This window comes from Oreochromis aureus, unplaced genomic scaffold (assembly GCF_013358895.1).
Source record: "Oreochromis aureus strain Israel breed Guangdong unplaced genomic scaffold, ZZ_aureus HiC_scaffold_100, whole genome shotgun sequence".
NCBI classification, from domain to species: domain Eukaryota; kingdom Metazoa; phylum Chordata; class Actinopteri; order Cichliformes; family Cichlidae; genus Oreochromis; species Oreochromis aureus.
This window is the reverse complement of record NW_024108717.1, coordinates 127,043-141,226: the sequence shown is the minus strand read 5'-3', so window position 1 is coordinate 141,226 and position 14,184 is coordinate 127,043. Positions and strand designations below refer to the sequence as shown.

The 14,184-nt window shown below is 41.4% G+C and overlaps 1 protein-coding gene across 2 annotated transcripts; it reads left to right on the top strand.

Moving 5' to 3' along the window:
* The first annotated feature begins 1,289 nt into the window (after positions 1–1,289).
* LOC116321268 (interferon-induced protein with tetratricopeptide repeats 5-like) lies at positions 1,290–13,370 on the top strand. 2 transcript variants are annotated; one of them, XM_039607584.1, is made up of 10 exons: positions 1,290–1,440; positions 5,792–5,968; positions 7,354–7,543; positions 7,617–7,808; positions 9,357–9,563; positions 10,721–10,862; positions 10,935–11,058; positions 11,140–11,284; positions 11,600–11,647; positions 12,201–13,370. In XM_039607584.1, the coding sequence occupies exons 1-10, from the start codon at positions 1,436–1,438 to the stop codon at positions 12,411–12,413; spliced, it is 1,443 nt and encodes a 480-aa protein (XP_039463518.1). In that variant the 5' UTR covers positions 1,290–1,435; the 3' UTR covers positions 12,414–13,370. The 2 variants fall into 2 exon arrangements, with proteins under 2 accessions (XP_039463518.1, XP_031596915.2); XM_031741055.2 differs by having other exon boundaries at positions 1,295–1,440; positions 10,932–11,058.
* Positions 13,371–14,184: the final 814 nt, after the last annotated feature.

Genomic DNA, 14,184 nt, shown 5'->3' with positions numbered 1-14,184 from the left:
CCAGTCATCCTCCTTGGGCTCTTGTGCTCTGTGGGCCCTCTGGATGTCTAGGACCTGGATCTCCTCCATGCCTGCTTCATGCCCCTGGGGGGCAGGGCTATGGCTCCCCACACCTACTATTAGACACTTACATGGAGAAACCTTATAAATACCAGCACTCTCACACACACAGGTGTATAAGCAGATACTCACACACACACACATTGGTTGGCTGCTGCCTCTAAACATATCATGTGTTGTTGGTCTTGTGTGTTGCTCAGTGAGAATCAGTATTTATTATTTACTGTTACCTGTGCTTATGTTGTTTGTTGCTGTAGTTTTCCTAGTGTGCTCTTTTCTTTTTGCTTGTTTGTTTTTCAGCAGTTGGTGAAGCAGATTTTTAGTGACTTTCCATCTATCCCTCTTCTCCCCCCTTGTTCTTTCTCTCTCCTTCTGTTTACTTTACTCCCAACTTTTCTTTTCTTCTTATTTCTCTTTCCCGTCCCCGACTGCATCCGTTCTGATTGTAATAACTTGAAATAAGAATAAATAATAAAGCTTGAATAAACTATGACAATCAAGTGGACCAATATAGCAAAAGGTCCACTTGTGAAAAAAATGAGAAAACAAATGAATTAAATGTCGATGTAATTTATTAAAACAGGAAATAAATACTTTATTGCATGATTTCAATAAAATAAATAGACATTTAATTGTTTAGCTATTTATTTATTAATTCCAGTTTTAGTTAATTATATCATATTTTATTCATTCATTTTGGAACTCCTGGCCCTGTTTTTCTACCTTTTAAAAAAACTTTTTTTTTTTTACTTGAGCAAAGAAGTTGAATCCGTACTTCAGCTTTTACTTGAGTATTTTTACTACTGAACTACAGATTGTCTGTACTTTTGCCACCTCCGTTAGTAGTATATCTGTATTATTTGTGGTGGTTTTCAGAAACTAGAAAGTTGCTGTGAAGCTAATGTGGACTCACGTCATGTTACAAGAAACAGTCCCTCTCTTCCTCAGAAAAAACACAGATAAATCATTTATTTACAGATCAATAGCTGGTCAGTGATCTTTGGTGACGCTCTCAGCTGAGATGGAGAAACGAAACTTAACGTCCCCTCGTGATGCCTTCAAAGACCCCTCCTGAGGTCATGTAAAACAGAAAGCCTTTTCGTTGGTACGCTTTCCTCCTGTCTCAAATGTGTACCTCCCGTCTCCTAACATAGTTTATATTTATGGCCATTAAATTCAAGAGAGGAGAGGAGAGACACGAGCAGATGGATTCTCACTTTTACTTGTTTTCAGCGGAGCCCTGAAGGCAGCAGGAGAAGGGCTGTGGTAGTTTGTGTAACTGATGTGACAGCTTCACAGATCGGTCCACGCACTCTTCGTGTTCAGTCATCACTTTGCTGTGTCTAAGGAGGAGAAGGTCTCTGTTTGCGCCAACATGAGGTCAGTCTGCCAAACCTCTGATCAATAATCGATCATTTATCACAAATTGAACCACCTGAGTGGAGTTTAAATCCAGCAGTAGTTTAGTTTACCTGGCGCTCAGGTGCACGGAGAGGGATACAAAGTAACACAGTCCAAGAGTCTGTGAATCAGAGGAAGAGGAAAAAGTGGGGATTAAAAAATTATAACCTGTTATGTAATAATAATAATCTGTGCTGCAGGTATCGATTATTTTAGTAATCAAATATTCTATCAGTCAAATGAGAAATAAAATTCAATTAAAATCAAATCAAATAGAAAATACTTTTGTCTCATTAAAGAGTAATAATAAATATTTTTAAAAGAAAAACAAAAATGTGGTTTTATAATGAGCTGCTAGTTGGTTTCATATTAGAAATGTTAATGTTTGATTAGTTGAATTGAATACTGGATATGACATATGACATAATAAGAGGATGAGGTGACTTTTTGTTTGTGTTACATGGTCTCATTGGTCCCTTCAGTCCCAGCTGTCACTTGTCCCTTCTTACTTGTCACAGGTTGCACTAACACTTTAACCTCAGGACTCTCACCCTTCAGTTCTTGTGCAGTCGACCTTTTATTTGTTGTTTCACAATCACGCATAGAGTCTCTGTACAGTGACTGAACAGTGTCAAGCAAACAATCTCAGTTCCTGGAGAACAATGCATGGCACTGCACTGAGGAGTGCACAGAGTGCTGCACACTTAGTGGAAAGCTTGCAATGCATTTCATTAATTCTACTACCAGCCTAAACTTCCCATCCTTGGGTATCAAAATCCAAACAATTTAGCCCTGATTGGTCACAACTCCCTTGCATGCATGTTCGAGTGCTCACCTCTTTAACAATATTAATTTCAGATCATGAACATTGGTAACTAAAAAACACGGGCAATTCATGCATCTTGTCAGGATCCTGAGTTTTTTGATGAAGTGTTATGAATTTCCTGTGTTTTTTGTCACTTTGTGTTGAAAATTATGTCATCATTGTTGGTCTTTAGTTACTCCCTTAAATTAAGTTTTTTTGTGTACCATGCCTAGTATTTCCCTCTGTGTATTTTGGTCCTTAGAGTTCTCTGCCTTGTGGTTTATGTCTCTGTGTTTCTTAGTTGCTCTGTGTCCACCGTGTCAAGTTCGCGTCTCAGTGTTGTACTTCCTGTTTTACTTTGAAGGTCTGTCTCATGTGAGTGTGTCCTGCTTTGCTTCCTTGTCTCGTCAGTTCTGATTTCTCCCAGCTGTGCTCTCCTTCTGTGTCTCATTCCCTCGTTACTTCCCAGTGTATTTAAACCCTAGCTGTGTCCCAAAACGTCGGCTGCATCTTCCGGAGGCTGCATTTGAAAGCTGATTACGTCACAGCCAGGCAACGAAGGCTGTCCCAATTCGTCGACTCCTTCAAATGCGGCCGACAAATGCGTCCTTCATTGCCCCGAATTTGAAGGATGGGTTGGGTGTGTCCTTCATGGCTCACCATATCCCAGAATTCATAGCGCGGCCCAGCCAAATTTCAGCTGCCAACAATGGCAGCCGCTACTAAGTTTTAAAATTAGTCTTATTAATCTTTCTGGGTCAATGGTCACTCCAGCCGGCGAGAGCAGCGGACTCCCGGCTTCATCGTTTTCAGACATCCACTCTTTCGCTACTCAGGGGTGGCTGTAGCTCAGGTGGCAGAGCAGGTCAGCCACTAATCAGAAGGTCGGTGGTTCGATCCCAGGGTGCCTCCTGGCTGCATGCCAAATATCCTTGGGCAAGATACTAACCCCATGTTTGCCTACTGGTGGTGGTCAGAGGGCCCAGTGGCGCCAGTGTCCGGCAGCCTCACCTCTGTCAGTGCGCCCCAGGGCAGCTGTGGCTACAATGTAGCTTGCCATCACCAGTGTGTGAATGTGTGTGTGAATGTAGTGTAAAGCGCTTTGGGGTCCTTAGGGACTGAGTAAAGCGCTATACAAATGCAGGCCATTTAAACATGATATATAAGTCACTCGGATAACTTAAAAATGTAATTGTTTGCCTATTTTCGGTGTTTTATTTGTTCCGGAGTAAATTGGTTTGGCTGAGATCAAAGTTATTAGATTATTAGATTAAATAAAACTTTATTAATCCATCGGGTGGGTTCCTCCGGGATTTTCACACAGCTGAATAAACGTCAAACAGAAAACTGATTAAACAGAAGTGTGAGACGGTCGAGAATTTACGCCAGTGTCCTGTTATATTTTAGATAGCAAGGAGCAGACGGACGAGTTTATTAAACTCCACCAAGACAGCGGTGACGCTAATCTGAAGGCTAGACCGTCCCATTTCACAGCCTCACACTTCTGGCCTTCTCGGTCTTTGAAGAACCCGACCCACGTAGACTGCGAAGGCCGGGTCCTCCGAAGGATGCAGCCGATGTTTTGGGACACAGCTCCTGTGCTTCTCTGAGTCAGTGTCACATTATCCCTCATGCTGTGTGTTCCCTTGTGTGCCTCACTGTGTAGTTTAGTTTTGTATCCTTTCCTCGAGTCTGCAATAAAGCAGTGCTTTTGAGTTTATTTCCAGTGTCCCTGTAAGTTTGCGTTTGGGTCCTCTCCTGCCTGAACACAGCCGAAACATGACACATCTTACATCAATAACTAGACATTTTAACACTGGCATGTAGTGATGGGCAGATGAAGCTTCATGAAGCACTGAAGCTTTTCATCCAATTGGTTCACCCCAGCACAAAGCTTCTTGAAGCTTCATTTGCTCTAGTAGGACATCTAGTGGACGTAAAAATATTAGTTGGCATGAATTTGAACAGTGTGGCATTTTGCACACAGCCTGTAAATGTCAACAACAACAGGAGTGTGTAAAACATCTATATTGTAATGATGGCAGTATACTGTGTGTATTTATACTGGCAGTATGGAAAATGATTATTTGGAAATGCTTAAAATGGAAATGATCATTTACTGTGAGGTGAGGTGTGGTTGGGGTAGTGCTTTTGTAACGTTGAGGTATGGACAGCTACACACTGTCTGCCTGTTCACATTTTATTCTGTAAAAACTAAAGTTTCACTGCTTTTATGACCTTTTTAGTGGGGAGAACATAGCTAGGATTTAATGATTTAACAAATCTTTTAAATCCTTTGTCCTCCACAATGCTAAATGGCTGGGAGTCCTCAATCACCATGCTAACCAGGTCTTCATGTATTTGAGATTGTTCTCCTGAGGAAAGACAATAAAAACAAAGCACAAATATAAATATCACACGTAACTTATTACAGTTGTATAATATTGTTATATCATTTAGTAACATTACTGCATGCTATATTATCATGGCATTTGATGGCTCACCTGGTCTTGCTCCACAATCGGTGTTCCCCTTATTCTCATGCAAAGCTCTGTAGTGCCTGAGCATGGATGAGGTGTTGTTGTTATATCCCAGCTCCCTGGCACATAGCAAACACTTCACCTTGTACAAAAGTAAAGACAGCTTAACATAAATTGTATTGCACCATCAGTATTATGAAAATACATCTTCTGTAGAAATGTACATACCTTGTTGGGAGGAATAAGATCAAAATGTTCCCACACAGAGGAGGACATCCTCCTCTTCTTAGCTGTCTCCATTCTCTCCTGACTTTCTCTCCTCACTCTCATAAATCTCCAAACTCTCTCCAAACTCTCACTAACCACAACTCTCCATCAAACACCCACATTTTGAATGAAGTCTGAACGGTTTATATCGCTGTCATAGCTCGCGGCAAAGTTCGAACCACTTCATGAACCAGTCACGTGGTACAGCCGGGCAGCGAGGCTTCGGACGTCATCATTTTCAGATCCTCCCATAAATGAAGCAAGCCTCGATACGCGCATCGCGGAAACGCCCCCTCTACTACTCGACACAAGCTTTGAAGCAGAACGTCACATCACTACTGGCATGTGATCAAATGAATTAAACAAAAACAAATTGTGTGGTCTCATATCCAAAAATATTTAACAGAACAATATCAAAAATATTCGACAAGGACAAACCTGTGTATCACAACATTAGCTGTCCCCCTGTGTTTGTGTCTCACTTCACATCTAAGGTTTCTTCTGGTTCCCCTGTTTGAGGTTCAAAACACAGATCTACTTCACATCACTGATTTCATTGATTGATCACATAAACTGAATTTTCTCAAGGAGAGGAGCTGGGAAGTGTGGATGAACTGTCATGAGAGTTTCTGAGTGAGGATGTTTGATCATGTGCTGGTCGTAGAAACAGGATCCTCAGGTGTGTCAGAGGTCTGAGTGAGCCTCGGTTCAGCCAGTCCAGGTTTGATGCTCTCCCTCTGATGGTCGTCACAGCTTTTTCTTTGTGACTCTCTTACAGTGAAGATAGCAGCGCTCTGCTCAGCAGGCTGCAGCAGTTGCAGTGTCACTTCACCTGGGATCTGAAGCCGGACGTGTCCCCAAAAAGACTGATCACCCGAACGGAGATTGACATAGAGTTTCATCAGAGTCCGTATAAAGGAGCAGGTTGCTTCTACAGCCTCTTGGCTTATTTCAGGTACAGTTTCTGGAGCTGTTTGATGAAAGAAAAGCTAAAGTGGATTTATTCTGCTCATTCAAATCTCAACACTTTTATTTCTGGGACTCTGCTACAGAAGAGAAGAGCTAACATTAGCCAGAAGAAAGACAGTTTTTCTCACTGAAGTCCGTTTGACCAAAGAGAAATTTGACCGTCAAAGGAAACTGTGGTCAGCATCAGCAGGATTTATATTTAAATGATAGAGAGATTGTTTTGTTTTCAGGATCAGATCCAACCCTGAGCTGTCTTTCTTCTGCTAATGTTACCTACCAGCAGTGTTCCTGCTGCTTTTTAAATTTTGAAAATTTTAAGTTTTAAATTATTTAACAACATTGTGTCTGCAGTAGATATGGCTGGCTCATTTTCAACTCACTTCATAAGTTTGTCATGGTCCTGGGCCATGTTGGCCCAGTATTCTTGGTTTTCAGGTATTTTTGCATTTTGTTCCTTATTTAGACCATGCTTCCTGGGTTGCTCTGTTACGTTGTTCCTTATGTGTTTTCCCCTTGTGACTCTTACCCCCTGTGTGCCCCTCTGTGTATCTGTGAGCCCTCGTCTCTCCTTGTGTTTTATTCCATGTTTTCCCCAGCCCGTTATGTCTGTGCTCTCTCTCTCCGCCAGTCTGAACCTCTGTGCACTTCCTGTTTTACGTTGACAGTCCCTCGTCAGTATGCGTCATGTTGTGTTCACTGCTGCCCTGTCTCGTTATGATTATCAGTGTCACCTGTGTTCCCCGTGTGCTCCCACTCCCCTCGTTAACCCTCTGTGTATTTATGTCTGAGTCTCCCTCAGTTCTGTGTCGCGTTCTCCCTCATTCAAGGCCGTGTGTTTCTCTGTGTGCTAGTGTATTGTTTCCCAGTTTAGTTTCTTATCAGTTTGTTTCATTGTTTCCTTCCAGCAATAAAGCTGTGTTTTGAGTTCATTCCTGCCTCTGTGAGCTTGCGTTTGGGTCCACTTCCTGCCTGCCATACAGCCGAATCATGACAAACATTAACATTAAGAATGAGTAATTACCAGATTGATAGCAAAGCTACAGCTGGAAGAAAAAATTTACCTTGCTTTACGTTTACTTCATTATTTCAACCTTAATAGATACACGTGATAGGAAGAGAAACATTATTGGAGTATTGGACTAAAGTTTCTGATTCTTTAAGAATCTGGATATAAATCTGTTTCCTGAAGCTTGTTTGGACTCTTGTTTTTCTGGTGGAAATGCAGTAATTATCTAACCCTGGAGTCATGAACCTCAGATAAAAACCTTAATGAATCATTAACAAGTGTTAGTTGAACTCTCAGGTCAGTTTCTTGTCAGGTGTTGTAAACACCAGATGTGGAACAGCTGTTGATGACCTGTTGGTCCTCAGGTATCTTCAGGATCAACGAGAGGAAGCGCTGAAACTTTTAAACCAATCAGAGGAGACCATCAGGAAGAGTTATGGTGATGAGAGTGAGAGGAGGCTCATTGTGACGTATGGAGACATGGCCTGGCTGAAATACCATGATGGAGACTTTGCACAGTCACAAAGCTACTGTCAGAGAGTCGAGGACATACTGGTATGTACACCAATCAGATCAAACATGATGATCACTGCTGTTGAACCTCTGACGCTTCCTTCTCTCTCTGCAGGTGAAGTATCCCACTGGTTCATCAGGAAGTCTCCTTCCAGAGGTGTACGGAGAACAAGGCTGGGCCTATTTCAAGGTGTCGAGGTCTTCTATATCAAAAGCCATCGACTGTTTTCGTAAAGCACTTGAGGTACAGACTCATGATGTTGAGTGGAACACCTGCTACGCTGTTGTCCTCTATTGCGGAGAACAGGTCAGTTTTATGATGAGATTTTTTTATTTATTCATAAGGAACCCCATCAGCTTACACAATAGTGGTTGCTAATCTTCCTGGGGCCCAAAATATAAGCATGCAAATATTAATAACATTGAGGCACAATACACGCAGAAAACAGGTCACAACATTACCCTCTTACAATATTTAATAAAACTGTATAAATAGGCTTTTAAATGTTTTATTATGAAAAGTTGCTAGTTCTCTAATTGCATAAAAAAATGGTAAATGGCCTGTATTTATATAGCGCTTTACTAGTCCCTAAGGACCCCAAAGCGCTTTACATATCCAGACATCCACCCATTCACACACACATTCACACACTGGTGATGGCAAGCTACATAGTAGCCACAGCCACCCTGGGGCGCACTGACAGAGGCGAGGCTGCCGAACACTGGCGCCACCGGGCCACCGGCATAAGGCAGTTTATTCCACTTAAAAGATGCTCTGAATGTAACAGAGTTTTTCAAAAAGTTACTTTTTGCTCAATGAATCACTAAATTGGTGTTTGTTAAAAATCATGTAGCATAATTATGTAGTTTATCTGGATACTGCAGCTGAGCACAGAAGAAATGTGGTGTATTTAACAGTATTGCTTTCTTTACAAATAAAAGTAAGTCATAGTTTAATTTAGCTTTTACTGGAAGGCAAAAAAGTTTATTGTGCTTTTAAAGGATACTGGTATAGTATAAACATCTTAACACTAAGAATGAAGAGTTTATTACCTTATATGGGTATATTCCTCCTCAATTCAATTCAATTCAAATTCTTTATTGTCCCACAAGGGGAAGTTAGTTTAGCAGCAGGATAAAAGGAAACAGAACAATAATATAAAATAATAATGACAATAATAGTGATAGAAAGTCTAAGGACAGTTATTTGCCATTAGGAGACAAGATGCAGTGGGGATAAAAGAAACCTGGAGTCTTTTGGTCTTCCTCACAGGTACTCTAAAGCAACAACTCAAACTCACTGTGAAGTGGATGGTTCAAACAATTATTAATAGAATGAGCCTTACTCAGCACATTTTTGTAAATGACTAAAAGTCCATCTTGCCAGCACACTGAAATTTTCTTGCAGTTTTTACCAGAAGTCCCAACCAATTCTTATTCTTCACCCTCAGGTTACCAAACCAGGCAGTGATACAAAAGGACATCACAGATTCAATAAAACTTCTATAAAACAAAGACAACATCTCAGATGAGACATTAAAAGATCTGATTTTCCTTAAAAAGAACAGTCGTTTTTTAGTAGTGGCATCAGCATGAGATTCAAAACACAGTTTATGGTCAAGTACCAAATCTAGATATTTATAACTCAACGATCCCAATATCAGCAGCTTTAATGATAATAGGTGATGAGCTATAAGAGGACTTCCTAAAATCAGCCTTCAGGCGCCTTCAGTTGCCTTGGTTACTTCAGCGTCAGTATAATTTTTAGAAGTTTCAATGACTAATATTTATTCAAGCAAAAGAAACTGTGGACTAACCAGTTTCTCATCTGCATTGGGTTTTATAAAAATTACAGAAACATAAGAAATCCCAGGTCATCAAACAGCTTCGCTTTGCATTGGAGATCAACCCAAATAACGCTGCTCTGCAGTGCAAGCTGGGCACGAAGCTGGCGGCCTATAAGAAATACGAAGAGGCTGAGAGTCTGGTGATGAAAGCACTAGAAAATGATCCTGATAACCCTCATATCCTCCGCCACTCAGGAAAGTACTTTCGTAATCAGGTAAGTCTGCAACTTTGGTCTTATAAATTCATACTTCTGCTTACTGGGTCTTTGGCTTAGTAACAGCAGACCAAACAAAAGTTAAGAAATCCGTCTGTAGAGACTCATCCTCAGTTTTTTTAAAACGTTTTCTTCATAGAAACTATTCTAACTGTATTTACAGTATGTCAAGGCACCTGCAGTGTTATACTTAGAAATTAATTCAATGTTAACAACTTGGTGACTGTGGGGAGACGAGACCACCAACAGACTCCAACTCTGCCTGACCTGAGGGTAAAGGTACCAGATGATAGAAGTCCAAGATTCTAGTCTGGAAATCTTTCTGGGCCCACCATTCATGCCATTAGCTTCTGTCTTTAAATGAAAGCACATTCACCATCAACTTTAAGGCCTCCTCAACCATACAAGCCCTAATAGAGCATCCAGGTCATAATTAAAGGTTATAAAACCTGTCCTTGATTTTCATTTGACTCGAAAAATTTGGTGTTCATTTTTGGCTCCTGGGAGTTTTTAGAACAACTCCGTAATCTCTGGGGATGCTGGCTGGCTTTAGGCTTTCATTTCCTTTCCTATTTTGTAATCCTGAACAGCTTGGGTGTTTTTGCTCTCCTTAATCCTGATACTGTACTGATTCGGGGACGAGAACAACCAGCCATTTAACCTGAGGTAAACAGTCAACTGTGGCGTGTATTAATGTTTTACAGGAAGTTTCATAAATTTCCCATGGTAAGTACAGACACACTGATTCAATTTCAAATTTATGAATATCCATCCATCCATTCATCTTCTTCCACTTATTTCAATGTGGAGGAGCAGCGGCTCTACTCTGAGCCCCTTTTGGACAGCCAAACTCCTCACCCTATCTCAAAGTGAGAGGCCAGCCACCCTTTGGAGAAACCTAATTTCTGCCCCTTGCATCTGCAATATCATCTCATCAAACCTTGTGACCATAGGTGACGGTATAGACGTAGATCGACTGGTAAATCAAGAGCTTTGCTTTTATGCTCTCTCTTCACCACATCTGACCGGGTCAGCATCTGCATCACAGCAGCTGCAGGACCAATCCGTCTGCCAATCTCCTCCCACTCGTGAACAAGACCCTGAGACACTTCAATTCCTCCACTTGGGGCAGTAATTTCTTTTTAAATCTGTTCCAGAATCGACCGGATGAGGCTATTGTTGTGTTTGAGCGAGGCCTGAAAAGGGGTGATCAATTATCTTCCTTCAACTACCAGCTGGCTCTGTGCTACAAGCAGAAAATAATTGCTGAGGAGTGTCGCAGGCGCTTCAGCAACAGAGGTACACAGAAATATACTGCATGCTATCCTTAAATGAACACAACTCAAAACATCCTTTAATGCTCCACAGAAGAGGTGCGTAAGTGGAGGCGTATTTGTATCAGTCACCTTGAAGAATCTGTGAAGAGGAAGAGACCTTTTGTCGAGGCGTGGGCTGAACTGGCACTGCTGTGTGCAGAGACAGGGGATATGAGCAGGTACCCGTCTAAACAAAGATGCAGGGCTTCCTGCTTTCTTTCCTCTGGCTGTAAATTCCTCATCATCTCTTTGTTTCTCAGGGCTGAGGAGGCCTATCAGCAGTGCTTGGAGAAGTTACCAGAGGTGGAGGAGGAAAAGGATTGTCAGACTATCCATCAGCGCTGCGGTGACTTTCATCATTATCACACAAAAAATGAGGCTCAAGCCATCGCTCACTATACCAAGGTAAGTTTCTAGGTGCTAGACTCTGATTGGTCCTCACTGAAGAAAAAATGAAGGTGACAGGTAGCTGATTCATCAGAGGGCAAATTACACCAAGGTGAGGCAGCTGATGTCCAGTGTTAGACATGCAGCTGCCTCTTAATGTTCCACGTTTCAACCCAAGAAGAACAATGAAAGAGGAAAAACTAACAGGCCTTGTTTGGAGGGTGGAGGTGTCGGGGCAGTAATGTGAAACATTTCAACACTCACATCTACCACATGAACTTAGTATGGATGGATTTATCTTCATGATAGTTTTTTGCTGTTTTCTCTCTGCAGGGGCTGCTGATACCACTGAAAAAATATGAGTGGAAACAGTGTGCTAAGGTGAGCACTAGAGACATAACAAAGGTCACGTGTTAGCTGAGGACTGTTTTCAACATTTTGAAAACTACTGGTGACTGCCAGTGGTACTGTCTTTCACTAGGTCTTGTGAGATGTGGCATCCATCCCACTTTGGATGAAACTCCTTTCATTTCAAAAAGTCTGGCCAAATTTATGAAACCCCCAAGTGACTATCCAGAGTTGCAGTCTTACACACCTCTGTATAGCTTTTCTCCTTCTGTTGTCCCCTGAAAACTCTTCCCCTTAAAAACATTTTAAGCTGGTAATCAGGCCCCATCTTATCTTAAAGACCTTATAGTACCATATCACCCCATTAGAGCAATTAAATCTCAGACTGTGGGCTTACTTGTGGTGCCTATACTGTTTAAATGTAGATCCTTTAGCCTCCAGAGATCAAATTTCAAAATGTCGCTTTTTTAATTAAAGCATGTAATGTAATGTTTTCTCCCACTGAAAACGTTACATCCAGATGAACAGAATCTACTTCTTTGGAACAGAAATTAATATTTCATTGTTCCTCTATTTTTTCCTGCAGAAACTGAAGCAGATCGCTGACAGACGTCTGGCAAAGAATCGGGGTGATGGTGAAGCTCTCGCTCTGCTGGGTCAGGTGGCCAGAGCTGAGGGCGACAGCAAGAAAGCTGCTTTTTTTTATGAGAAAGCTCTGAACTATGACAAGGACAATGAAGAGTACCTGTCTGCTCTGTGCGAGCTGCGCCTGGAGCTGCAGGGAACATCCTCTGATTAATCATGATCACTGCAAAAACTGGCTATAACTAATTCTTACTTTTTGGCTCCATGTAAGACTGTATTTTAATTTTCTTTTTGAGAGTGATACACTCAGAGAGAGCAGGATGGAATTAATCTTTTACAATATGTATTTTATCTTTTCGTTTCTAAATCATAACATTGTTATTTGCATATGTATTTTTATTTTGTTTATATATCTTGGAGAAAAATGTTAAATGTTGCTCAATTTTTAACAGAAGAGTATTCAAAATCGATAAATAGGAAAGTTAGGAGAGTTTAAGTGTTTAAGTTTAAGTGTAGAAAGGAAAATCATGTCGAAATACTTTTTTGCAGAATATAACTAATGTTGATTAATTCATAAGAATAAGAGAAAGTTTCCACCCTTTAACTGCAGCCAGGAGGTGGCAGCACATCTCCTTTCTTCTTAGCTTTCTACTCATCTACTACATGTACCACTGCTCTCATCTCAGTCTACAAGGTCTGGATTGATTCTAATGTAGAGGACAGAGTGTGTACAATAACACACATAAAGATAAATAGAAAAACCTTTTTTCTGTCTCTCATTCTTTTCCCTCTGACACCATGAAAACTGAAGAAAACACACAACAGCACCAGGGGCAGTCAGTGTTAACCCAGACTGATCCAGTGTGCTAAGCTCATTCATGATGATTTACATGTTTGATTTGTCAAATATTTTATGACTGATTCATGACACAACCCTCCCCATGTATCTGAGCTTGGCACTGCCACTAGGAGTACACTGGACTGTGTCCTCCCCATGTCTGTGTTCACCATGCAGAATCTAATAAGCCACAAGTTATCAGACAGAGCTGGTGCAGTAAGTATACATGACCTAGTGGTTCACTGTGCAGTTTCCCACCACCAAGAGGCTAAGCTAGCGAGGACCCTTGTCTCACGTCAATGTTTCTAGTTTTGCTTCCCGTTGGTCCCCTCAGGTGTGATTACTCCCTGCTGTGTCTCATTCCCTCGTTTGCCCTCAGTGTATTTTAGCCCTGTGTTTCTTTCTGTACCCTCATGGTTGTGTGTGTCCCTGTGTGCCTTTCTGTGTGTCTAGTTTATATTATTTCCCAGAGTAGTTTGTATTGTTTTACCAGCCAGCAAATAAAGCTGTGTTGTTTTGAGTTTACTCTTCACCTCTGTGAGTTTGCATTTGAGTCCTCTCCTGCCTGTACACAGCCAGGAACCTGCCCGGTTTTCCAGACAGTCAGTCACACACTCCCCACTCTGACCAGCTCTGCTCTGGCTCAAAATCCTCAGCTTAACCACAAACCCCTATATATTTATGAATCATATCTGGCCAGCTCTGCCTCGTGCAGCGGGAGCCTTCATGTGAAAATCTGTGTAAACAATAACCTGGCCCCAGAAGTGGCTTCATATTAATTTCTATGAGGTGGAATGTCTTCCTTTTTGTTCTTTTGATCCCACTCACCCAAACATTCAGTATTTGATGATTAACCCCATTTTAGGGAAAGTCATGAAATATGAGATCTTTGGGTTTTGTTTTGTTTTTTCTTAAAGCTTTGAGGTTCCAGTGGTGGTTCTACTGTTAACAGAGTGGAAAGCCAATACAGACACAAACAACATGATGCAGACACTAGCAGCACATAGAAAGACTACAGGGAGGGTGTGAGACTTTTTGCAGGATGATGCAGTAACAGAAACTTGTTCCTGAATGCAGAAAAGACCCCAAACAAAACTGGTATTCGACTTCAGAGGAAAGCGGCCCATGCACACCCCGATATGACTCA

Bases quoted from the DNA above. Each gene is read 5' to 3' on its own strand.
- LOC116321268 (XM_031741055.2), top strand. The intron at 10,863-10,931 runs GTACACAGAAAT...AATGCTCCACAG, and splicing joins CAGGCGCTTCAGCAACAGAG to AAGAGGTGCGTAAGTGGAGG. The intron at 11,059-11,139 runs GTACCCGTCTAA...TTTGTTTCTCAG, and splicing joins GAGACAGGGGATATGAGCAG to GGCTGAGGAGGCCTATCAGC.